The sequence below is a fragment of the Perissodus microlepis genome, chromosome 5 (assembly GCF_051167445.1).
Source record: "Perissodus microlepis isolate ML-2025 ecotype Zambia chromosome 5, ASM5116744v1, whole genome shotgun sequence".
In the NCBI taxonomy this organism is placed as follows: domain Eukaryota; kingdom Metazoa; phylum Chordata; class Actinopteri; order Cichliformes; family Cichlidae; genus Perissodus; species Perissodus microlepis.
This window is the reverse complement of record NC_140465.1, coordinates 14,249,199-14,276,216: the sequence shown is the minus strand read 5'-3', so window position 1 is coordinate 14,276,216 and position 27,018 is coordinate 14,249,199. Positions and strand designations below refer to the sequence as shown.

The following is a 27,018-nucleotide window of genomic DNA, read 5'->3' as shown; positions in this document are numbered from 1 at the left end:
CACCACAGTTTCCTTCCCAGGGCTCTGCTACAGGACAACAGTATTTCAGCCAGGCTCTACTCACAAACCTCTTGTGAATTGTAAAAAATTTTTGCTCTTTTTAATAGGATAATAAATGCAGGATTCAACTTCAAGTAATTACAGCTTACATAGTTTATGTCCTTCTGGGAAGCATCTCCATTATACCGCAGGCTGGAACTCTCCTCCTGTAAATGAGTTGTTATATTCATGAGCTCTCTCTAGCAGAGGTCTCTGTTAATAATAATAATGCTGTATGGGTTAGATTTATGCAAAGCAACACAACAAATACCCAAGTGTACAACATGACAGACAGCCCACTTAATCACATTCCACCTCTCTGCTGGCTTTCACGCTGGTTATCTGATATGTGTAGCAAATGCACTAAGTAACAAAGTCAGTGTTAATGGGCTTCGCGGTGTCTTCAGATTCCAGGCCTGGTATGTAGGAACACGGTAATGATACATGTCTCAGTGCCTTGCTTGACTAAGTTACACATTATGCCGGTTAAACAGAGGAGTGCTTCTCGACTTAGGAGTCCAGTTTCTGGGCATTGTCTTTGTTCTTTAGGTTTATTTTCGTGTGGATAGAATCTCAAGTCCATCTGGCCAAATGGGGACATGGCCTACTTTTACCTAAAATATTTCTCTTCACAGTGTCTGCAGCTACTGACATTTACACTTGTTTTGGGTTTTTTTTTTTTGTTTGTTTGTTTTTTTGTTTTTTGAGGACTGCAGAGAAGATTGTGGCATGAAAGATCTGTAGATGACATACACTCTACATGCAGTTTAAAACGAAACAATGAAAAGGAAATGCATCAGTAATTAGTACAGAATGTCTCAGCATAAATTCCCTTATCTCCCTTAAACTCCCTTATCTCAAATGTGCTGGTTATTCAGCTCATTTTCTAACAATAACATTTTAGCACATGAAGATGTTTCACTCGTTTCGTGCTAAGAGTTCCAAAATAGTCTGTATTGTCTACTATCAGAGAAGCAGTTGTTAAAATCAAAGTAAACATAAGCTACAAGTGTGGGCGTAAATCTGTGGCACTTTCCTCCTTACTTACATTTCCTGCGTTCACGTCTATCAGCTCTTCAGCCTCACTGAGCTCGGTGCTGCTGCAGCCTCCAGGGAAACACCTTGATGGTTCCTCCTCTCTTGTTTTTTGCAAAAAGTCAGACGCTGTTGATTTTCTCAACAGTGCTGCCACACAAACAGGTGAGGCAGATACATTAATTTAACACCGAATTTCCTCTAGATGTAAATATTCTGTCCTATCATAAAAACATTTCACCTCCGTCACAGATGTAGTTGACCGTGAGCATCACAATCAGCAGCTTTACCGCCATGTCTTCTTGCAGACTGTCATACGCTGGAATACTGTGCCCCCTTTCAGGTGCTGCTACTTTGTGTTTGTTACCTGAGAAATACCCACGCCCACCACCATCCCCAGCAGTAATCCCACAGGGACAACAAGAATTTGATGGATTTGCTCAGAGCGACAGGGAAGTAAGAACTGTGCGAAGGAGCACATCAGAGCTATACTCGGAGAGGTTTAAGAGTTATAAAATATTCTCAAACACTTCATAAAAGTTATCCAAAGGAGAAAAAAGTAGTAGCTTTGTTTGAGGAGCGACTCAGTCTAACTGACTCTGTACAAAGCTATTGTGGTAGAAGGTCATTAAGTCATGGACCTTTAAAACCTAATGTTCAAATCTGCAATTCTTCAATAGTGTGTGAAAGGATATAAAAGAAAAACAAATTTACTCTGACTGAATCGGTTTCTATTTATGTTAAAGCAGTTGTTTTTTCCTTATCATACAGGATTTGTGCAGAACTCATTTGGAAGCTGCTGTTGTATGAAATGAAAATAGGAAATATTCCCAAAACTGGGAATTCTCATTATACAACTTTAACAGTTGTAAATGAATTACACTTCGCACAGCAATGCGTCAGATTGAGAGAGATCTTTCAGAGCAATTATGACTCCATCTAAAGATTTCTGTGACCACACTGGGTTCGTTTGTGTGAAATCATTGACATTTATAAAACTATCCACATAATTCATGTAAATGAGAGGAACTCAGATCTGAGCCGCTACTCCTCCACATCGCATGGAGCCAGCTGGGGTGGAACGTTCGTCTTACTTGAATGCCTCCTAGGCGAGGTGTTCCCTCCATGTCCTAGCGGGAGGGAGGCCTCCCAGGACTCTCGGCCTCAGTGTTTCCCCGGATGAGCTGGAGTGGGTGGGAGGTCTGGGCTTTCCTTCTTAGGCTGCGGTCCCCACGATTAATGGATAGATGGATGCTGGATATTTGCCACTTGACATGCAACTGGTATAGGTTATCAACTCTTTTCCAGTTCTATCTCTGCTATCTTGCGGATAGTCACTAGAGGGCGCCACTATTCTTTCTTTAGTCATTTTCAATTAAAACCCTTAATCTTCTATTGTTTGCTGGGATTTCACGATGGGTTTGCTGCTTTAAATACCCGAGTTTACCAGCACTGAAGGTAGAGCCTTTATTGTGTTTTCACAGGAAAATGTAGGTTTGAAACTGAAAGAGCACCTTTTTTGTCTTTGCTCCTCCTGCTGCCATTCTAAAGGTGAGAGGCAGTGTTTTTACAGGGGGATGCTGAGGTGAATGGGCTGGTCCACTTGCAAAGAATTGTGGCTGGAGGCAGTAGTAGGACCACGGTGAAGGATACACGGGATTAATTTGTTGCTCAAAACATTTTTTTTCCTAAGTAACTTACTCTGAAACTAAATATTAATTGTGCATTGGTGGAAGTATGCGCCTGTAGCGAAATCCCTGCAGCTTTTTTTTCCCTTCTTCTTTTCCCTCAGTGATTTCATCCATCACCAGCACTGCGCGCCTTGGTGCGCCTCCCTGACTCACGGTTGTCTCCTCGTTGTCACAACATGTGGATTATTTTGGCGTTTATTTTTGCAGCCGTCCGTTCCGAGGGGAGCTGGGGGTGTCAGCTACCCCATGACTGGAGACCGCAGACGGAAGCGTGCCGTGCCGAGCTGGCGGAGATCATCGTGTTTGCCAAGGTGCTGGCGCTGCACAAGGAGTCGTACAGCGTGTATAACTATCTGCCGTGGCAGCACGACACTGACCTGCTCTTCTCCGCCGAGATTGAGCTCCTGTGCGATCAGGCGTGGGGCAGCATGCTGGAGGTTCCTGCGGGTTCCAGGTTTAATGTCACCGGCCTCGGTTACTTCCCCTGCTTCTCCTACAGCGTCACCAAAGACAACAACTACTACTTCTTTCTAAGGTGAACTCACAGATGAATAAAGTTGGTATGGCATTAATCACGCGTGATAACAGACAGCTGTAGTCTGATTTGATGCCAGTCTCAGTTAAGCTTCACTCCTAAGACTTTAACACCATGCTCACCTAAGTTGCAAGCGCCTGGTTTAATTTGGTAAGAAGACTGTAAACGGTACACTAGGAATCGGGCCCTCCTGTACAAGATGCTTAGCTCAAATGTTGCATTTAATTTCACACATCCTATATATTCAATGTGGAAATATAGACAAAGGGAGACGGCGTTTAAGGATTTTATATGTTTACACTCAAATATGCAGTGTGTGCTTTGTCCCTGACAGATGATCTCCTACAGGTCAAAAAGACGCTTAAATGTGCATTTGACTGCATTACATCAGAATCAGAAGATGATTACCTAAGTTGGCTACCTGTCCATCTTTTTCTTAGGTCCTCTTTGACACAAGAGACAGATAAATATTTAAAGAATAGAAGAACAAAAGGTTTAGTCAATAGCCATGTCATTGCATTATATGATGAAAAATAATGATCACTAGCAGGTTTAAGTTTTCTTCATCCTCATTAAGTGCAGATGTGATTTATTCTCTATGAATAATGCAAAATCCACAGATGGCACGTAGCACTCTTTCCAATGAAAACCAGCACCTCATCAGGCCTGTGCTGAGATCTGTCATGGAAACAAAGTATTGTTGACAGATTTAGTGAATTTGCACTCGAAGTTCACTCAAAGGCAGATAACTGGCACCTGTCCCCCATACAGCATATTCTCTTTCAGTCATTATCTGTCTGTGACACCATCCCAAATTCGGTTAATGTGCCGAATAACCAACCAATTTCCAGATTTTTAAAAAAAAAAAAAAAGACAAGAAAAGAAAAGAAAAGTATGCAACAAGTTAATTCCTAAATGTCTGTGTTGGACAGAAACAACACTGTTGCTCAGGAAACGTCTGTTGCTTTCCAGCTAGTGTAATTACAGAGCCAGACATTTCCAAGAGCTTGAAGGTAAACTACAAAGAATTTTTGAAGAGTTATGAGCACACCAGCGGTCAATACGACCACCTTTTGTCCTCCATATATGCACCAGTGTGTCACCTGACAAAAGGAGCGTGTGCTGACACGCCTTACAGATGAAGAGACAGGATATTCAGAGAGGGGCACTAAAAATGCATTCCTCAAGTTTAAAGTTTGTCTGTCCCACATGAGGGTATGTGGCAGAGCCAACAACAATAATGTTTTATAGCACATGTTACACCTCATATATGCAGAATTACGTGCACATGTGTGATAGTGTTTTGCTGTGAGTGGTGATAGCAAAAAGACTTTCATATGATTTTTTTTTACCAGCCTGAGTTAATCACACCTTCAGGGACAGCTTTGCCGTCCCCCTGTTGCGATGGTGAAAACCATCCGGATGTTATCCCTGTAATCGGGGCAGGTGACCGCTATCGGAAACTTCCTAGAGCAAGTCACAACAGAGTTGTGTTTAAGTGGAGACCTGAAGATAATTAAAAAGCCATGATTACTTCAGTAAAGCAATACAGTGGTCTTTGTCAGTGTTTACCAAAGATATAATGGAGGAAAACCCCCAAATATGTTTACCCACATTTTCCTTTAACTTCAGGGCATCTAGGATTGAAAGACTGCCAGTGTACTGCTTTTAACAGATGGTTTTTAAAAAAAAAATAGCTCAAGAACCCAAGTAATTACTGGGATGGGAACAGTTATTACACTGTCATAACAACATATCAAATGACAGTGTGTGGCAAGACTCGTAACTTCATGTAAAAAAAAATTGCAGAGATTAGAACAAAGCCTGAAAATTTCACCTTACAGTTTAACAGGGGGTGATGCAATCTGGGGGTTAATTGGCTGGCCAGGAGCAGCATTTCCTAAAGTCAAAGGAAGTGTGTGACTAAGCAAGACATAAAGCATTAATAGAAAGATCCAAAAATCCCCTGTGAGCGTGCACTTGGCAAAAGTGGGGGGGAAGAACACCCTTTACTTCTTCTGGAAAGCACAGGCTTGGTGAGTGAGAGGATGCTTATTCGAAGCCATATGCTGTTATGCTGTTAGTAGCTTCATATTTACATATTTAAACAATCCAACTAAGTTTCCTGGTGATTGCAAACGTAGCAAATCGATTTATTTTCCAACGATTCTTTTAGCACCCTAAAAAAAAGAAGAAATAGGTTTTAGTCTCAGTTTCGTGTGGTGTTTGACACCACAGCAACCAAATATTTAGAGAGTATTAAATCAAATGGTTTAGATGGGAGATGACATATGGCTTAAACAAATTGTGTTTGCATGTTCTGCTATGTGCGAGGTCGAGGCACCTCTTGTTTCCTGAACCTGAAACAGATCAGTTTAGTTTTAGTGGAGTTTACAACATCAAGTCCCAGACACTATAGTATCAAGTCCAAACTGAAAACTTCTCATCACAGTCTCCAGTGGATGTTCATTTCCTGTTGTAAAAGCCCCAAAAGCATAGTCTCTGACTAAAATAGTCTTTCCAATCAATCATGAGTATAAGCTCCCTGGACAGAGCTGAGCATGGAGAAAAATGCAACTGAAGACCTCCCTCGGGACCTTTAAATGAGACAGATTGAGTGTTCTGCTTTAGCCATATGTTCGATGCAAAAACCTTAGCTTATAGTTCATTTTTTTCAGGATTTGTAACTTTTACGTTAAAAATGAGGTAACCTAACACCGAGCCTTGAAGGAGGAGAAAGCTATACTTACTTTTACTCAAAGTAAGGTTTTTGAAGTACGCATGCTGCTTTTGCACTCTCGATCATGTACTAAACCGATACTGTGTGAAAAAAGAAAAAAGAAAAAGGATTTTCATTTCTTCAGACCTCACAGTGACTGTGATTACATCTCACCTTTGACATCTTCTGTTGAAGCAAAACATCAGCTTTCTTCTCGCTCTTTCAACATACACACAGATACCCACATATACAACACACACCCACACAGCTTCCTATAGGGACAGCCAAACTTTTGATGTCCCTTGAGGGATATGAGATGGAATCCAGATGTATGGAAACCCACTGCTTCAAGACTTCCTGAAGATATGAAACATGCTTTGTAAAAGCCTTTGGCTTGTAATTCGCTGGTTTGAGTCATCCACATAATGCTTGAATTTGCATATAAATAGAACAAGACCTGTTAACAGTTCTCTAGAGATGTGTTTCTTTTTTTCCCCCAGATAAAGAAATTGTATATATGAAAATCATACAAATACTAAATGCCTAAATTCTCAGACAACAAACAAACATTGAGTGAGTGGACATGTGCAAAATGCTTATAGCGATTTTTGCACAAGTCCATTTATTTGCTTTGAGTGGACTTCTGGTGATAATTAAATGTTACACGATCTATGCGTGCATCTGTTTGTTTCCACACATTTGAGTTTTTTTTTTTTTTTTACTGAAAGCCCACATTTCACTCTTGCTCGTTGCTGTATCAACAGACTCTTTCCCCTTTCTGTCATGCAGGATGGATGAGAATTACAACATCGTCCCCCACGGAGTGAACTTTCAGGACCCCATCTTTACCGACACCGCAGAGAATCACCGCATGTTTGCTAGCCTCTTCCAGTTTTCCAACTGCACGCCTGGAACTCAAGTCCACACCTTTACCCCGGAGTGGGAGGCTCAGGAGGACAGCCGGGTATGCAGATACTCAGACCCACCGAGAGAGACTTGATGTTTGACTCTCTTGAAGTCATCTGTTTAAATCCAGTTAGTGAGAAGGGGAGTGTTTTTCTTATTTAGCTGCTGCAAGTTCTGGTGGCTTCCCACGTAGTACTTCAGGCAAAAAAGTATACTATAGGACATGATAGCCACAAGCATTGTGGTAAATGTGAAAAGTATTCAGTTTGACATCCTGTTCAAAGGACCTTAATGTGTTCTTACAGCATGGGAAACCAGAAGCACGTTTCTTTAGGTTTGGCTAGATCAGCGGTGCTCAAACTTTTTTCTGGCACGCCTCGTTTCAGGGGCTGACAAAGGTTGGTTCCTCACACCCCACAATTTACAGCCTGCATCCAGCAGTTGAACTTTACTTAAATGAAGGTTAGCGTAATAGCATCAGCAAACGTGCCATCCCTGCAGTGGCTCGAGAACCACTGGGCTAGATAAAAATTGTTTAAAAGGACAAAAACATACAAAGAATCCTGAATAAAGTCGCTACATAAAGTAGAACAAACATAATTAAAATATTTTCAAAGTAAGTGGCCATTTTCTACAAAATAAAGCTCATGATTGCAGATCGGTGGTTTAGCAGTGCCACACTCTTACTCTTGTAATGCTTCTAATGATGCACATGAGATTATAACATGACCTTAATGAACCAGCTCAGTCTCCGCTTCACGCCCCTGCTGTCACTGCTGAAATGATTAAAGCATGTTTGTGTCTACACGTGCTGCTCCTAAACCTTGACTGAGTCAGTTTTGAAAGGGTTTCCAGCCGCTCACCGCTCTTTTATCTCCTTTAATGAATTTAAACCTTTTGGCATAAGCCCCCACCCCCACCCCGGTTCAGATCAGTTGTTCACTCCTGTCTGGTTTTCATTTGCTGACTACTCATAAAAGAAAGAATCTGCCATGGGTTAAAAAAAAAAGAAAAGAAAAGAAAACATAGTTTTGTATTTCCATTAATGGAAAAAAATTTTTTTCTTTTGATCCGGCTTGTGATTATAATTACAGAGTGATGTCTTGATATCGGTGCCGCTTTGTTATATCACTCTGGTGATTAAATTTCCTTCTAGCAAAATAAAAACAGACTTTGCTTTTAGTGTTACTAAGCGACCGCTGTTTGGACAGTTGACCTGAAGTCAAATCATACTGGATAATATGTTCTGCATCTTATAGTCCAGTGTCAACCGGAGTAAATCAGATGGGGTGACGTCATGTTGTGATTTAACACTAAACGTTATTAGTAACATAAACATTATTTTAAGAAGCAGGGATTTTCCCACAGTTTTATGTTTCTCACACTGATGGTGAAATATTAGTGTTAACGGGCCAAAAACAGTCTTGACCCAGTGATCGGACACAGAGCCAACACTAATCACACAATGTTGGAAGACCGCAGCTTCAGGTTGCATACGGTCCAACTGTGCAAAAGTCTCAAGCTGCCTCTCATTTCTTTATATTTTCTTAGGAATATGTGACATAGGGAAGTGATTTATTGAGACATCTGAAAAAAAAAATACAATATACACACCAAAAACTTTAACACGCTTGAAAGTCAATATTTATTATGAGCACCTTTATTCTTTATTCTGAACTCTCTCATCAAGCTTTCTTGTCATTTCTTTAAGTAGTCTTCAGGAATAGATCTCCAGGTTTAATGAAGGACATTCAAAGCTCTGTGCCAAGATCATCCTACACTGCTTCAGTAATTAGGTTAAAACAGATTTAGATCAGACACATTAGAAGTCCTGGATATTGTCTGTGCTGGTTGGATGCATTTTAGAGAAACTTTAGAAAAAATGCAGGAAGAAAGAAGAAAAGTGTGGTTCACAGAAGAGGCAGGCAGGATCTTTTTAACAGTGTTGCATGTTGAGCTTGAGCCATTCTGGGGTTTAAACATCAGAATATATTTAATGCACTACGACATGCCCAAGCTACAGTATGTTTGGCCGGTTTGTGCTGTTAGGCGTGAAGGTAAAATTATACGATGCTTTTTTGAGGTAATGTACGTACGCAAAGACAAAAACAGTTGATTTTAGCACACTCGTATGTGTCTGCCAGGCAACCTGATGACATGACAATCACTGAAATTGAGCCCTTTGGGGGCCTAAGATGTACCTGTGTGCCAAGTTTGGTTGCTCAGCTCTTTATTGTGTAGGAGGAGTCGGTGTACAAATAAAAACAACACACACAAATTTTGTCCCTTACATTAAATCTAAATAGACATTAAAAACAAACATATAATTAACAATTGTAATTAAATCATCTTAATTTTATCAGTTTTTCACTTGATGGCAATCAAATAGAAAATTTTGCAGAAGCTGAAAGTTTTTTTCCCGTCGTTCTTAAAAATCCTAACAACTGTAGTTTGACACCATGTGTCATACAGGAGAGATGTTTATCTAACCGAAAAACCATATCTCCCAAATCCTGATTATACAAATTTGAATTTCATGTCTCTCCAAGCTCATTTCCCAACAGACTTTAACAGTTTAATGCAAAGTATGTTGAAGATGAATTACACTTATGAATTTTTCACACTAGCTGCTATCATCTAATCCATCCATGGTGCCGTTCCAGGTTCAGCAGGTTTGCTTTTGGTCCACCTCTAACTGAACGTGTGCACAAAAACATAGATGTGCCACTTTACACTTTATGCTTCATAAAACATTTCTTTTAGCTCCTAAACTTCATTCTTTGCATTGTAAAGTTTAATATTTCCACAGAATTCGCTCTGGGACATATGGAAGAGCACATGGGCAAAACCCACAGCTAATATAACAAGAAGTAATGAACTAAGCAGCGATGTGGGCAGGCAGCCGGCAGCACATTTTTAACATTTCCTGAAAAACCATGAGTGGTTGTTATCTGATGAAGGAGAATTTACATCAGTGTTTCATGCTGGCCCGTGTGGAAGCATTAGGATCTGCTACGGAAATCCACACTCAAGCAGACAGGCATGCATTCTGAAGCATCTGGAGCTCGTTTTTTCACCCAGCAATGGTCCAGGCCTTTGGATGTCTGTCACAGGTTCCATCTCACAGTGGTGTCTCACTGAAATGGGAAAAGTATGTTGTGTAACAATTTTTCCCTAGTTGCTATAGAGCTGCACCGTTGCCCACAGTATTACATAAAGAGCGGGACTTGTGCTACACGATAATGCTTAAAACAGTTCACTGCCACAGTTACACAGCGAGAAATTCTCTGCTGTTTATACAAAAGCTAAAACACTGGAAGACCTATGAGCTGTTGGCACTAAAAACATGCCGAGAATGATTCTCTCATTAGATTCTGGCATCAAGAGCAACAGATCTAGTAGGTGTTGCATCTTAAATGTATCACAGAGAGATTTGACTTGACTCTAGCATTTAGCGTGATTCATTGTGGGATAAAGCGCCAACTATGATTTCACTCAAGTTGCAGCGCAGGATGAAAATTTGTGGGAAAGCCTGCAGAATAAGGCTAACACTGGAATAATGAGAGGTTAACTGTAACCTTTCACGTTTACCTAGTGTAAGACATCTCGTGCTTTTTCAGGTAATACAAACGTATTTGGCTCTGTTTTCCTTCTCCTCGCAGTTGCTGTGCTCCACCGTGCAGAAGGCTCTGTTTGAGGAGGAAGAGAGGGTGAGGACCCTCTCCCAGAAAGTGCGTTCCTTGGAGAAAGCCAACGGCCACCTGAGGGAAAAGGTGAAGACCATGAAACGTCTGCTACGCCAGGCTCAGCGAGAAACAACAAAAGAGCAGCAAACCCTCAGCTTCAAACAGATTTACGAATCGAAGAAGCCGCAAAGTCACCCCGATCAGGACACGACCCAGGACCAAAAGAACCAGCCGATTAAAAAGGCCCTCTCCAAAAAGCTAAAAAATTAGAGCTTCTTCCTGTTAACTAACGGAGAAGTGCTCTCTGTGAAGCATTAGTGGCAGATCAAACTGAAACAATAGCAAGGGAAATGTTGGGCGAGGTGACAGAAAGATCTAAGAACTCTGAATAAGCACGAAAGCCACTGTATTCTTCATGTCTTCCACAAGATTCGCCTTATTTCCAAAGAAGCATTCATTTTAACCTGCAGAATGATTCCTCTGCTTTGCTCATGCAACAAAGTTTAGTGCCTCACTCTTTAGTTTGTGGTTCAGTTGATCTGTGCCAGTGACATCATTGTTTCTCTGCACGACTGTACTGTCACCTAATCTACCCACAACTTATACCAGTGTGTACCGTTTCAGTTTATTTCAAGTGGCCACACAAACAACTACTAGAAAGCTCATAGTTCAAAGCTTTTGAATGCCCAAACAACAGGGAGATAATGTTCAAACATTGGAAATGAAATATCTAAATCTGATATTTCTTGTTTCTGTGCTGGACACAAGCATTGTATACATTTTAGAATTTGTTTTTTTTTTCTTGGTTTTGCTGTCAAAATTCTTCAAATCAAACGTTGACTTTTGAGAGGATATGTGACAGTGTGGCATGTATTGTTTTAAATGATCCTATGTTTCCTGCGAGTGCTGAGGTACAAATAACCTTTTATTAACTCAGAAGTTTGTAAGTGCATGGCATTAGGTTGACTTCAGATGCTCACAATTACTGGCTGTGCAAGCTGGTGAGCTAAAATAAGCATGTGTGGGGTAAGTGGTTACAGGCCTGCATATTGATCTAGTTCTCTTTACGAGGAGCAACAAATATACCAAAGAATAAGGTGTGAAAAATATTTTTAAATTCAGTATTTGTTTGTGGGGGGGTTTCTCCCAAGAGTGCATTTTTCCAAGTTCACATTAATCTGTGATTTGTACTGAATCAAAGTGTCATTTTCGTATATAACAGGGTGCTGAGCACCCATTAATTCCAGCCAGTGAGCCTGGCATGGTACGGGATTGGCTTTTTCTGTGTCAGAAAAAAAAGGTTGCTTTTGTTATACATTCTGTATTTGCTTTTGATATGATCTTGCTCTCTCTACAATGTAAACACCTGGCTTGCCTCGCCGATACAATAGCTTTTGTAATAGTGACTGTAGCTTTTTGGAATAAATTAATTTTTACAGAAAGTTGCAGTTGTCAGAGGTTTTTATTTCATTTGTCAATCAGATCTTTATGCTTCATCATTTTCCTCTTTTCAACACATTGCCAAAAACTGAGTGGGGCTCTGTGGAGGCCAATCCATGACTGATAGAGTTTGGTTTTTTTTTGCTTTTACTTCATTAGCAGTGTATTTGTGATCATTGTCATGCCGAAAAAATCAAGCTGTTGCAAATCAGATGCCTTACAGATGCTATTGCATGATGGATGAAAATGTGATGGTACTTTTCTGCATTTATAATTCCACCAGTTCTGAATAAAAAAAACATAACATGGTCAGGTACAAAGACTGAGCTGATAATGAGTGAAAAAGAAGCCAATGTCCAAAGAAAAACACCTACAGGAAACCTGAATTAAATTAAAAATGACAAGAAAGGCTGGCTCCTTGGAAGGAAAATATAAAGAAATGAGGCTTGACTCACAGCTTTTGCACAGTACTGTAACTTTGCAAAAAGTCAGCGTTGCAGTGTTGGTCTCTGGATCTGTTTCCAGATCTGTCCAATCAGCAACAGAAGAAAAAGGTTTCATGTAACAGTTTAAGGCAGTCATGCTTCTTTGTCTTCGTTTCCTGACATGACTGCATTCAGAAGTCCAACCGAGTTTAATGTTCCTAAGTTCTTTTCATCTGCAACGCTGATACTTTCTAATAAATGTAGCCAAACAGCAGAACAAAGCCACTACTGAAAGAGCTGTGTTGCAGAGTGGTAATGATTTCATTTCGTAATGTTTCCTGCTTTCTGTGTTTTCCAGTCAAAAATGATAAATGCTTTCTGGCATACACAACATATTTAGTGCGATTCGCTGCTAATAAATCAAAAGTTCCCACAGACCCCAAAAGAAACATCAATCCTAAAAATAAATCAACCCTGCGTTGACCCATTGCTCTCAAACTTTTGTCCACCTTGGATCTGGTGAACTTTCACAATGAACATTTATACAATGCAAAATCATCTTGGCAGATGAAATTTTCAACAAAATTTCCAAGAGAGCTGAACCAAATTTCTTCCACATGCTGCTGTCGCATAAAACGGGGGGAAGGGGGCGGGGGGGCTTCCCCTCTCTTTGTGCGTCCAGAGGAGAAACGAAAAACGGACACATTTCAAACACATTTTATGTCAGGAAGTCTCTTGCAGTTCTGTTGTTCTGCAGTAAACCAGACCATGACGCTTTTCTTCTCAAGCATCACGTGGCCTCTTGAGCGAAGAAAGAGACTAGATCCACACTCCTCGTCTTTGCTTTGTTGACTCTTTCTTCTCCCTGTGAAACCATCGCATCCGACAACCTTGCCTGCAGCCAACTGTCAAGATCCCATGGATCTGAGCCAAAGATGATATACACACACCGCTTTCTCAACATAAACCACTGTGCACAACCAAGCTGCAAAACAGATGTCAGGCAATGCGTTTGCACAGTGGTGGTCCACCTCGACAGGACCTGGCTATCTGTGGACACGGCTTGTTTATCTGGCCCCATTTTCCTTTTTAAATGCTGTTATTTTTCTGTGGTTTTATTTTTTTATTTGTTTTTTTGTATTAATAATTCCAGTAAATTTTCTGATTGGTTATTGCATTTTATTCTTTGTTTTCCCCACCTTGCAGTTCAGATTTTCTCAAGCATTTACACTTAGTCTTTCGCCCTGTCTGTTACTGCTTCACATAAAGAAGTCCTGCAGAGAACTTTTAACTCTGAGCCTCAGAACCTAACACTGACTTTGTTGTTTCTGTAGATAATTATCTGGGTTGGCCCTTGGATATGCAGTTTTTCCTTTAGAGCAAAGAAACCCAGAGCTTTGTGTTTCAAATTAACTTTATTAAAACAAGGCCAAGTGGCTTAAAACATTTTTTGTGATTCTGTGAGTGCTGTAATCTCTTGAGGTTGGTAGTGCAGTGGTTAGAACTGTTACCTGTGAGGTAACAGTTCTCTGTAGGTCCTCTGGCTTTTTCTCCAATGACATGCAGGTAATGGGGTTGGGTTAACTGGCGACCTGTCCAGGGTGTACCCTGCCTTTCACCCTTTTGCAGCTGGGATAGGCTCAAGTATTGACCACATAAACATTTGCTCACATGTTTGTTGTCTGACATATTTGCACCAGAATAAGAAGCTGTTTGAAGTTAAAAAGTGGTTTTCTGACAGATAGTGAGAAACAGCGCAGTTATTCACTTATTCACAGCAACAATGCTCATGTGCTAATCGTTTAGAAATTGCAACCATTGCTTAGAAGATTAGCACGCTAGGTTTATGGGAATACCGCTGATTTTTGTTTTTGTTTTTTAAATACAAATTAATTCAGGTATTTTTTTTTACCTGATTGTGCAACTAGATTGGGAGATTTCTAAGCTTTTAGAAGATATGCACAGCTGAAAAATGAAGCACACCCCTAAGTGTCAAAAGTGTCAAAACCTGCAGTTCTTCAAATGGCCACTTGAGGCTGGCTCAGAAAACAATACAGACTCCTGTGTTAAAATGCCAACCTTGTAAACAGAAATAATTATATTTAAAGTTTATGTTTAAAATTTTCCCTTTCTAAAACTCCCTGTGTAGAGGTGTATATATATATATATATATATATATATATATATAACTCATGAGTTTAAATTGTATTAGTTTTATTAGGACTAAGTTTATGCTAGGTATACCCACCTTGAATGACAGGCGGAAGCCAACATAAATGGCTGTAAGCGCTATGTTTCATGTGTAATAGAGTATATGGATGCTTCCTGCTTAGACCCCGTAGACACAGGTGTAAAGCTTGATTTGCGGCTATCTGGGAACCTTTGGTTACTGGGGAAAATGTGACCCAATAACCAAAGGTTGTGGTTTGGTCCCGCCTTCGCCATTGTGGTTGATGTGGAGGTTGGGACGGGCTCAGGGCGTCTGGAGAATCCCTAGGGATGTTATCCCTGGAGGGCTTAACCCAGGGGTTGTGGTCATAACCTGGTTAGTGGCTCTGGTTGCTCTTAGAGGGTGTTCTCCTTGTGGCTGCGTGCAGCAGGCCTGGGGGAGGGCAGACGTAGGTTACTGCCCTGGTAGCCTGGCTGCCCCTGAGTGGATCCGGGGCAGGCGTGGGGGCTTGGGGTGCGGGGGTGCTTCGCCTCCGTGCTAGGGCTCTGGCTGGAACTTGGGGGCTTCGGTCCTTGTTGGTGTGTCGCCAAGGATGTGGGCGGGTGGGTGCACGGGGGCTCAGCCCTGGCGCAGGGGGCCTCTGGCGCATCGGCCTAACTAGGGGGCTCTTCAACTGACAGGGAGTTTGTTCCATCCTTGCAGGAGTCCACTCTGCAGGTGGGGGAGAGTCATAGGAGAGGTGGAGAATAAACTTAACCTGGGTGTCTACTGTCTTGTGCAGTCTGGGAGATGATTGAATGTTAGGGTGGGTACAGTTTCCTCTGCGTTGGGGTCAGGTGGGCTGCCCCGGGTCCTGTGGGGCTGGGCGGTCCTGCTACCGTAGGCCCCGGTCATGATGGGCCTGGGATCCCTTGCCTTGGTGGGTGCCGAAGGACGTGGGTGCCTACTGGGGTGCGGGTGTGTCACCAGGGTGCAGGGGAGGCACCCCCCCCCAATCCCCTTCTGGCCACCTGTGCCTCAATTTTATTCCACAACTTAGACATCCACATTACTCACACTCTCATAACACCTACATATAGGGCCTTGAGGGTGGGCACGTTAACGGCGTCCAGTGGACGGTCTGTGTATTCAACCCCACCTCTGGTGCTGGTGCCCACCTCTCAATTTTAAATCCATGTAGACATTGAGGGTTCTCGGGAGGGGCCGTGCTAACACCTGCTGCTCTCTGGCAGCAGCACCATGCTCGCCCGTGTTTTAAATGCACCTTAGAATAACACGCAGCCACACTACACATGAGCGAGAGGAGGGAGGTTTGGGGTCTTCACACACCCCTGTTCTCTGCTGGCCATCGGGGTGGGGGGGCTGGATGGAGGTTTTGGCCGTCCGATTGGGATCTGGGATGTGGGGCCTCCCTGCTGCTGCAGAGCCTGGGGAGGTCTGCTTGCCTCCACCCCGGGGGAAAGGGTAACATCTCCTGGGTCTAGGTGCCGTTTCCCCCCTCCAGGGGCGAGGGTACCTGGACCCAGGGTATAGAGTTTGTTTGGGGAGTGTGATTGTGTGTACAGTGTCCATGTATGTCTATCCCTACGTTGGGTGAGTGCTGAGTATTTCTATATGTGTGCATGAGGGTGGGAATGCATGTGCCTGTTTGTCTGTGTCTATGTGTCAGGTTGGGTCTTACACTCCACCTCTCTGGGAACTCCCAGGCCCTCCAAAGGCCTATCTCCCCTCATCACACTCCCTGCCGGTAACTGATGCCCTCAGGGGTCGGTGCGTTGGTGGTTCTTGGTGTCTGGGGCTGGGCGCTCAGGTATGTACCAGCTCACTCCCGGTGACTACTTGGCGGGGCCTGGTGCCTGTTGCTCGGTCAGGCCTCTTCCGGGGTAAAGGGGGCCCTCGGGCCTCCAGCCTCTGGGCCTGCGGCTCGGTTCACTCTGGTACAGCTGGCTGCCAGCAGAACCGGCGGGCATGCCACTGCAGCCCCCTCTGGCTTCTGCTCCGTGGCTACTGGGTGACCCCTCATCTGGGGCTCTCCTCAGCTCTTCCCAGGAGGGTGGCATGGATGCCCCTCCAGTGGTCCTCCTTGGGCTCTCGCACTCTGGGGCCTCTGGATGTCTGGGGCCTGGATCTCCTCCATGCCTGCTTCATGCCCTGGGGGACAGGGCTATGGCTCTCTACATCCTCTAGCAGACCATTACATAGGGAAACCTTTTGAATACAAGCGTGCTGATCCACACAGGTGTGCACACGGGTGTTCACTGTTCATAGACATAAACTACACCTCTATTGGCTGCTATTTCCAAGCACATTGTGTGCTGTCGGTCCTGCTTGCTACACAACAACATTCAATATTTAGTATTTACTGCTGTTTACACTTAGCTAGATTAACGTGATGGTGTTGTGTTTAGTATGTTGTTCTGGTTTTTTTTTTGCTTGTTTTCTCTTCTTTTTCTCTCAACAGGTGATCCAGGAGAGTTTTTTTTTCTCTTCTTTCTCTTTTTAAGTGCCCTTTCTCACTGTCCCTCTTCCCTTCTGTTTTTCTTTTCCTTCATCTTTCTTTCTCCCTTGGTTTACAACTGAAAATAAAATAAAATAAATAATAACAACAAAGGTCGATCAAATGGACCAATACAGCAAGGCCGTGATGATCCATTTGGCAAAGTAAATCCATTGGGTATCCTTGTTGGTCTTCAGACAACAATTCTGACGGCTAAAGAACCAAATGGGACAGGCAAAAAGAAAAAAAAATGAGACCCAACTAGTTGGCAAGTTGTTGTCAGAGATTACTGGCAGCTGTTAAAACTGGTTGCAATGAATACCTCCTTGCAAAAGCCTTTGTAACCCATGTGAAATACAGGGCTGCAAAATCCCTTTTTGTAATCTAAGGCTATAGCCTGTTATTGTCACAAGGGGGTGCTGTGATGCAGTCTTATGTTCTGACGACCTTGCGTCTAGTGCGCAGGAAGTATTACCTGTCTCTTCCTGTGAGATCTTCCCTCTGATGGCGGTCAAGTACGTGTCGGAGCGCATGGAAAAAGTATCTTGGTATGCAATACTGCAACCCGGTTAATGAGACCAGATTGTTTTACGTATAAATGCTAATAAGGTACTCTTTTATTAGGCCCCGAACTCTTACCACAAAGGGAATAACGTCTGTCAAGTTATTTGTGTCTGAAAATCCCAGTGAGTCACGTGCTTTTGTTAACTACCTGTTAAGTTAGATAATGTATTTCACTAGCTGATTCAGCTCAGAAACCTTTGAACAAAAACCAATCGGGAGCTATGAGAACCTGGCGTGTTGTTTTACTTCTCCTGTTGTTCTTTACAGTGTGTTATAAGTGTTGAATGCTTTGAGCTAAACGATGCCGATGCTAGATGCGATGCTAGCTGCTAATAGCTGTTAGCCACCCCACCCCACCGAAGCCATATTCCGATCGGGGAGGTATTCAAGTAGAAGCACTAGCTCTGTTTATATTAAAATGGTTATGTCTTAATAGATATGAGCATACTTCAAGTTTAATAGTATTTGCACTGAATTAAGTTACGTTTGCTTGTAAGCCTTAAGGATGAATGTCACTTTCATTGCTATGACTGTTTACATTACTGTTTAAGCTGCTGATGTTCTTTGTTGTGATATAATTTTGATAAAATTGTTGATACTGGTACAAACAAGTTACTGTAACTCTTGTAACTTGGTAAAGCTAAAGGGAATGCCATTTGTGATTAATACATTTGGAAAAGAAGTTAATGAGCTCATGTTAAGAACACAAAATGGGAAAAGAAATTGATTGTTCTGCACTGTTTGTGTAGATTGGTTTTTTGAACTACTAGAAGGATTCTGGAGAACCACTGACGGCGAGAACAGCCCAAATGAGATCCTGGATGATCGTGAAATGGTGTGGCCAGCCATGCGATCGGATTGTGGGATTTGCCTGAGAAACTGATTCAAGCAACCCTAGATTTCAGATAAGCCCTATGCACTACTTTTCCTACCCGGATAATAGGGTTTGCACACTGACAATTCCCCTACAGTACACCTGTTTGGGTTTCAACGACTTTAAAGGACAATTCAGACTGGACAATTCAAACTTCACAACGGGAACACTTTAATCTGTTCATTCATTCCAAAGAGCTCTGATACGGTTCAGTATCTTCCATTTAAATGTCTTTATTTTGTTTTGTTTTACATGTATTCACCTTTAAAATGCACTATTAGTGTGCAATTTGGGTTATTGTGTTGTATATGTATATAAATGGTACTGAGGCAATAAAGGTCCCAGTTATTCACTTCCAAGCCAACTCCTTTTGTGAGTCTCCAAAACAAAACCTCCTTCTGAACCTAGTAAGATGTCTAGGGTCTCTATTTGAAGTGAGAGTGTACTGGTCCTGAGTAGAGGCGCTACACAAAACGTGGCGAGCCAGCCAGGAGGTTTAATTCCTTTTATTTTTGGAAGTTGAGCAACTGGTGCTTTCATGCCTTTTGGGTCAAATCATTACATTTGTCCATGACATTCTGGGTTGGAGCAATAAGACAACATGGATGTAATCCAAACTGAAGGTGTCAAAGTACCTAACTTTGTCCTAGTAGGAGGGTTAACAGGTGATGAGGTTGACAATGAGGTTATTGATTACTTAGGGCAGTTTGGTTCTATTGGAAGAGTAATCAAAGTAACTAGCACAGAGGCACAGTTTAAAAACACAGCCATTGTGGAGTTCCAATCAGGTGAACCAGTCCAGTTCCTTAAGGATAGCTTGCCTTGCAAAAGACAAAGTCGTAACCCAAGTGTTGTCCATCATATCCAGCTTCTGTCTGCACTGTATGCTGCAGACAGGGGTTCATGTTTAACCCATTCTTACCTAACTGAACTGAAAGGGCTTGCTAAACTGAGTGGTGCAGATTTTGAGAAGGTTTTACTAGATGAGCTGGCCAGAATGAAGGAGTCCACTGAAAGTAACCCCACAGTTGGACCAAATGTAACAGTGCCTAATCAGGATCTGCAGCTCACTAGTGACACAGACCAAGATGAACCAGCCATCATAGAGCATCAAAGTCCTGTTAAACTGGGCAGTGATTTAACCCACTTGCCTGAGCATGACTCTCACTCATCCTCTCCAAGTGTAGAAGTGACTCCCTCGCACAGAAAAACCACTATCTACTTACCACCTGAACAGCTCACTACACCTGAAGTACAGAGAGTAGTAGTTGAGCATGTCAATAAGAACAATGAAATGCCTTCTCAAGGTCATGCAAAGCTCAGGCCCTTCTCGGGGAAAACCCCTTGCTCTACTTTCGAAGCTGATTATGATACGTGGCGCAACAATGTTGAATTCCACCTCACAGATTGTACCATATCTGACAAACATATGGTAAGGAAAATAGTTGAGAGCCTTCTTCCACCAGCTGCTAACATTGTAAAGCACCTTGGTCCTAACGCTTCTCCCCATGACTATCTCAGCCTTCTTGACTCAGCGTATGGTACTGTTGATGATGGGGATGAGCTTTTTGCCAAATTCCTGAGCACAAACCAGAACTCAGGTGAAAAGCCTTCTGCCTATTTACAGCGGTTGCAGATAACCCTGAGTAAAGTCATTAAAAGAGGTGGCATCACTACAAATGATTCAGATCGCCAACTGCTTAAACAGTTTTGTAGAGGTTGCTGGAACAACAGCTTGATCACAACCTTGCAGCTTGAGCAGAAGAAGGACAAGCCACCTTCATTTCCAGAGTTGCTCCTCATGCTACGTACTGAGGAGGACCGGCAAGCGGCAAAGTCCAGCCGAATGAAACAGCACTTAGGCATTTCTAAGCCTAAGGCACATTTGAACTCCCTTGAAGTAGGAGAGTATGTCACTGATGATACAGACGTATCAGCTGTTAATGATAGGTTAGTGCCTTTTGATGCACATAAGTTAGAAAGGAAACTTGCAAAGTTACAAGCCCAAGTGGCTTCACTGAAAGCATCAGCTATTGACAGTTCAAGCCAGAACTCTGACAAGCCAAATAAGAAAACCAAACCCAAGTTCAAGATTCTTCCTAAAGAGAAATCTGACCCAAGCGAGACTAAACTCAATAAGAAGCCACGCCCATGGTACTGCTTCAGGTGCGGCGAGGATGGTCATATTGCTCCCTCTTGCAGCAATGAACCAAACCCTGAACTAGTTGAAATGAAACGTAAGGAGTTCAACCAAAAACTACAAGTCTGGGAGGAACAGAATATGTCAGCTTTAAACTAAAATCAGTTTCTGGGGAGGGACTACCAGGAACTGAAAGTAATCATGAACGTCCCAAACCGGAACCTCAGAGGAAAGCATCTTCTCTCTCTCGTGCAGCACGACCCCAGATTAGGTTACCCAAGGGACTTGTAGGACAGAAATGTACAGCAAATGTTACCGTGTCGGGAGTCAATTGCAGTTGTCTCCTTGACACTGGGTCTCAAGTGACAACAGTATCCGCTTCATTTTACAACACCAATCTTTCAGAACATCCCATTCAGCCTATCAGTGGCCTGGATGTTGAGGCTGCTAGTGGCCAAAATGTTCCTTACTTGGGATACATACCCATCAGCCTTAAATTTCCAAAAAGCTTTATTGAAACTGAGCCTGAGGTTTCTAGCCTTGCTTTAGTAGTACCTGACTTACGCTGTAACTGTGACCTGCCTGTGCTGATTGGGACAAATGCACTTGATGTTCTGTACGACGAAGATTGTCAAGGTAAAGATCCCAATGATTTGTCGTCGGTCTATGGCTACAGGCAGATTCTTCGTACACTCAAGGTCAGGAGAGAGATAAACCTAGCCGGAAACGATGGCTTTGTAACTCTTAAGGGCAAGGTGCAACATGTAGTACCAGCTCAAGGAAGAGTCCTCCTTGAAGGCTGTGTCAGATCCAGCAGGTCTGGTGAATGTGCCATCGTTGAACAGCCAACGACATCCACCTTACCAGGGGGAATTTTTGTGGAGTGCTGTCTTGTCACTTTGCCCAAGCAGCATCCTCATAGGTTACCTATATGGGTGAGAAATGAAACTGAGCATGACATAACACTGCCTTCTAGGTGTGTCATTGCAGAGCTCCATAGTCCTGCAAAGATATATGACGAATCACCCATTTCAACCAAAAATGATGACACTGTGAAATGTTGTAATGTTACTGCACAGCCAGTTGATGAACCTGCTCACCCAGATTTGACATTTGACTTTGGCAATTCTCCCCTCCCGCAGGAGTGGAAAGAGAGGGTTACCCAGCGTTTAAGTGCCTATGCTGATGTTTTTGCCCAGCATGATTTGGATCTTGGACATGTATCTAAAGTGAAACATCACATAAACTTAAAGGACGAAGCACCCTTTAAGCAAAAGTCCAGGCCAATCCACCCAAATGATTATGAAGCTGTGAGGAAGCACTTGCAAGCACTCCTTGATGCAGGAGTAATCCGTGAATCAGAGTCCCCTTATGCTTCACCGATTGTGGTGGTTAAAAAGAAGAATGGAGAGGTCCGTCTTTGTATTGATTATCGTAAGCTCAATGCGTTAACAATACGAGATGCGTATGCACTTCCAAACCTTGAAGAGGCTTTCTCAGCCCTTGCTGGATCCAAATGGTTTTCAGTAATGGATCTCAAGTCTGGTTATTACCAGATTGAGATGGAGGAATATGATAAGCCCAAGACAGCTTTTGTGTGCCCTTTGGGATTTTACGAGTTTAACCGTATGCCCCAGGGGATCACCAACGCTCCCAGCACCTTCCAGCGCTTAATGGAACGGTGTATGGGCAGCCTCAATCTGAAAGAAGTTCTGGTGTTCATAGATGACATCATCGTGTTCTCCAGCACTTTGGAGGAACATGAAACCAGGCTTCTGCGTGTCCTTCAGCAACTGAGAGAATATGGGTTGAAACTTTCTCCCAAAAAGTGCTCCTTCTTCCAAAGTTCAGTGCGATACCTAGGACACATCGTGTCTACCAAAGGTGTAGAGACCGATCCTGAGAAGGTCAGAGCTCTCAAAACCTGGCCAAGACCCCAGACGCTCAGTGACCTCAAGTCCTTTCTAGGCTTTGCAGGGTACTATCGACGATTTGTGAAGGACTATTCAAAAATTGTCAAACCCCTGAATGATCTTACCAAAGGCTACCCACCATACAGGAAGGGCAGAAAGGTGACACCCGGTCCTAGCGGATACTTGAACCCTAAAGAGCCTCTTTCCAGCCGTTGGACCCCTGCTTGTCAGGAAGCTTTTGAGGTAATCATAGAGAAACTGACGTCAGCTCCAGTGCTTGGATATGCTAACCCAAAATTACCATACATCCTTCATACTGATGCGAGCACCTCTGGGCTAGGGGCAGCCTTGTATCAAGAACAGGATGGTGAAGTGAGGGTTATTGCCTACGCAAGTAGAGGACTTTCACCCAGTGAAAAGCGGTATCCAGCTCATAAACTGGAATTTCTTGCATTAAAGTGGTCCATTGTAGAGAAGTTCCAAGATTATCTCTATGGGAACACATTCACCGTTTTAACGGACAACAACCCATTGACCTGTTTTGAAGTCAGCCAAGCTTGATGCTGCCAGCTATCGCTGGTTGGCCGCTCTCTCCACCTTCGACTTTAATATTAAGTATCGTGCTGGTAAGAGCAATCAAGATGCAGATGGCCTCTCTAGGCGGCCACATGATACTGTGGATGATGACTATGCTTCTCTTGAAGAAAAAGAGCGAATAAAACAATTCGCTTCCCATCATCTCTCTTCATCTCCCAACAGACAAGATGTGACAGCTGACACATTCAGTGTCTTGTGCCACCGTCATCTCTTAGGTGAATCTGACAATAGCCTACCTTCTATCACTTTGGTAGAGTCCCTTGCTCTACACTCCGATGCGGTGCCAGACGTCTACGCAGATGATGGAACATTAGGTTGTTCTGTCATACCTAACTATAGTGAGGTAGAACTCCAACAACATCAGAGGTCTGACCCAATTATTGGGTATGTGGTCAACATGTTAGAAAATGGAGGTGAAGAAAATTCCAATCCTAACTCTGCATCCTTAGAGCTTAAACTAATGCTCAAAGAGTGGAAACGGTTGGAACTGAAAAATGGTCTCCTCTACAGAACCCGCAAATCAGGTGAAAATGTCACCTTTCAGCTTGTCGTCCCTGAGTCTTTAAGGTCCACCATTCTCACTTGCCTTCATGACGACATGGGGCATATGGGTTTGGAAAGAACCCTCGACTTGGTTAGGTCAAGATTTTATTGGCCTAAAATGGCAACTGATGTAGAGAGAAAGATTAAGTCTTGCGGACGTTGTGTTAGAAGGAAGACCCTTCCTGAAAGAGCAGCACCTCTTGTGAGTATTCAAACAACCCGTCCCATGGAACTGGTATGCATGGACTATTTATCCTTGGAGCCTGACAGTCACAACACCAAAGACATTCTGGTCATAACTGATCATTTCACCAAATATGCTGTTGCTATGCCAACAAAAGACCAAAAGGCTACAACAGTTGCGAAGTGTCTTTGGGAGCAGTTTCTGGTGCATTATGGTTTTCCTGAGCGCCTGCTTAGTGATCAGGGCAGGGATTTTGAGTCCCAACTCATTAAAGAGCTCTGTGCCCTAGCTGGTATCACGAAGGTGCGCACCAGTCCTTATCATCCACGGGGAAACCCGGTTGAACGGTTCAACCGAACTCTTCTTGGCATGTTAGGAACTCTACGAGACAAAGAGAAAACTCATTGGCGCGATTATGTGAAACCACTAACTCACGCCTATAATTGCACCAAGAACGAGACCACCGGGTTTAGTCCATACGAGTTAATGTTTGGTCGCCAGCCAAGGCTTCCCGTGGATATTGCATTCTGCCTGCCAGTTAAAGATGGCTCTCCTACATCTCACTCTCAGTATGTGAGAGCTCTGAAGGCTCGCCTTCAAGAGAGCTATCAGATCGCTGTCAAAAACTCTCAAAAGGTTGCTGAACGGAATAAATGCCGTTTTGACAAAACTGTCAGGGAGTCAACTTTGGAGAAAGGTGATCAAGTGCTAGTGCGGAACCTGTGACTTAGGAATAAACACAAACTTGCAGATAAGTGGGAGTCAACCATGTACAGAGTGGTGGAAAAGATGGTAGACCTACCTGTGTATGTTGTACAGCCTATGAATGGAGATGGTCCTATTCGAACTCTTCACAGGGATCTCTTACTCCCTTGCGGTGACTTATCTGAAGCTGAGGAAGTTGACCAGGTCAAGCCAAAGAGTTGCAGGCCAAGAACGAGGCGCAGTCAGCCTCTGTTACTGGAGGAGCAAGCAGAATCTGAAGATGACTCACCTGTCTATCCTAGGCAGTCTTCTGTCATTCCTGGAAAGTTGGTTCAGGTGTTTGAAATCCTGAAGAGACGACAGCAAACAGGAAAAACAGTACCGGAGGGTAGTTGTATACCAGCTATGCCAGCAGACTGTGTAAACCCTCAGCTTCGGGATGAGCCTTGCAGAGGCAGCTCCCCTTTGCTGCCTGCAGAGCCTGTAGGGGTACCTCCTGAAGTAGCTGAAGGAGAGGAGCCGGATGTTGTGGCTGAGCAACTCCCTACTGAAGACGATGTAACTTTACCAACTATGACTAACCAAAAATCAGCTGTGGCCGAAGACAGCATTGATGTACCGTCCATTGAGGTAGAGGCTCCTGTAGCTATGGAAACCATTGATCTGAACCCACAAACCGCTGAGGCAGCTCTGGAGCATAAGGAAACTGTTGAAAGTGCAGAAAAAAGTGACCATGTTCGTAAGTCGGAAAGGACACGTCGACCACCAGGGCGCTTCCATTATCCTGAGTTGGGAAATCCCTTAATTTCCTTTGCGCAGAGCCTCATAGAGAGCTTTAACCAAGCACTTTATACAATAGGTGACTATGAGAGTTCATCTGTAGACCACAGCGTGACGCATGAAGGGGCTCATGCTAGGTCAAAGGGGGAGGGTGTAACCCATGTGAAATACAGGGCTGCAAAGTCCCTTTTTGTAATCTAAGGCTATAGCCTGTTATTGTCACAAGGGGGTGCTGTGTTGCAGTCTTATGTTCTGACGACCTTGCGTCTAGTGCGCAGGAAGTATTACCTGTCTCTTCCTGTGAGATCTTCCCTCTGATGGCGGTCAAGTACGTGTCGGAGCGCATGGAAAAAGTATCTTGGTATGCAATACTGCAACCCGGTTAATGAGACCAGATTGTTTTACGTATAAATGCTAATAAGGTACTCTTTTATTAGGCCCCGAACTCTTACCACAAAGGGAATAATGTCTGTCAAGTTATTTGTGTCTGAAAATCCCGGTGAGTCACGTGCTTTTGTTAGCTACCTGTTAAGTTAGATAATGTATTTCACTAGCTGATTCAGCTCAGAAACCTTTGAACAAAAACCAATCGGGAGCTATGAGAACCTGGCGTGTTGTTTTACTTCTCCTGTTGTTCTTTACAGTGTGTTATAAGTGTTGAATGCTTTGAGCTAAACGATGCCGATGCTAGATGCGATGCTAGCTGCTAATAGCTGTTAGCCACCCCACCCCACCGAAGCCATATTCCGATCGGGGAGGTATTCAAGTAGAAGCGCTAGCTCTGTTTATATTAAAATGGTTATGTTTTAAGAGATATGAGCATACTTCAAGTTTAATAGTATTTGCACTGAATTAAGTTACGTTTGCTTGTAAGCCTTAAGGATGAATGTCACTTTCATTGCTATGACTGTTTACATTACTGTTTAAGCTGCTGATGTTCTTTGTTGTGATATAATTTTGATAAAATTGTTGATACTGGTACAAACAAGTTACTGTAACTCTTGTAACTTGGTAAAGCTAAAGGGAATGCCATTTGTGATTAATACATTTGGAAAAGAAGTTAATGAGCTCATGTTAAGAACACAAAATGGGAAAAGAAATTGATTGTTCTGCACTGTTTGTGTAGATTGGTTTTTTGAACTACTAGAAGGATTCTGGAGAACCACTGACGGCGAGAACAGCCCAAATGAGATCCTGGATGATCGTGAAATGGTGTGGCCAGCCATGCGATCGGATTGTGGGATTTGCCTGAGAAACTGATTCAAGCAACCCTGGATTTCAGATAAGCCCTATGCACTACTTTTCCTACCCGGATAATAGGGTTTGCACACTGACAATTCCCCTACAGTACACCTGTTTGGGTTTCAACGACTTTAAAGGACAATTCAGACTGGACAATTCAAACTTCACAACGGGAACACTTTAATCTGTTCATTCATTCCAAAGAGCTCTGATACGGTTCAGTATCTTCCATTTAAATGTCTTTATTTTGTTTTGTTTTACATGTATTCACCTTTAAAATGCACTATTAGTGTGCAATTTGGGTTATTGTGTTGTATATGTATATAAATGGTA

General features: G+C 43.0%; 1 protein-coding gene across 1 annotated transcript; it reads left to right on the top strand.

Annotated features, from left to right (window-relative positions):
* The first annotated feature begins 2,205 nt into the window (after window positions 1-2,205).
* ccdc3b (coiled-coil domain containing 3b) lies at window positions 2,206-12,053 on the top strand. Its single transcript, XM_084928058.1, has 3 exons — window positions 2,206-3,300; window positions 6,809-6,983; window positions 10,588-12,053. The coding sequence occupies exons 1-3, from the start codon at window positions 2,942-2,944 to the stop codon at window positions 10,879-10,881; spliced, it is 828 nt and encodes a 275-aa protein (XP_084784184.1). The 5' UTR covers window positions 2,206-2,941; the 3' UTR covers window positions 10,882-12,053.
* The last annotated feature ends 14,965 nt before the right edge of the window (window positions 12,054-27,018 follow it).

What these genes read in the sequence shown, in the direction of transcription:
- ccdc3b (XM_084928058.1), top strand. Translation starts at nt 2,942, where the DNA reads ATGTGGATTATTTTGGCGTTTATTTTTGCAGCCGTCCGTTCCGAGGGG. An exon ending in AACTACTACTTCTTTCTAAG is followed by an intron (nt 3,301 to 6,808) that starts GTGAACTCACAG and finishes TCTGTCATGCAG; the next exon opens with GATGGATGAGAATTACAACA. An exon ending in AGGCTCAGGAGGACAGCCGG is followed by an intron (nt 6,984 to 10,587) that starts GTATGCAGATAC and finishes TTCTCCTCGCAG; the next exon opens with TTGCTGTGCTCCACCGTGCA.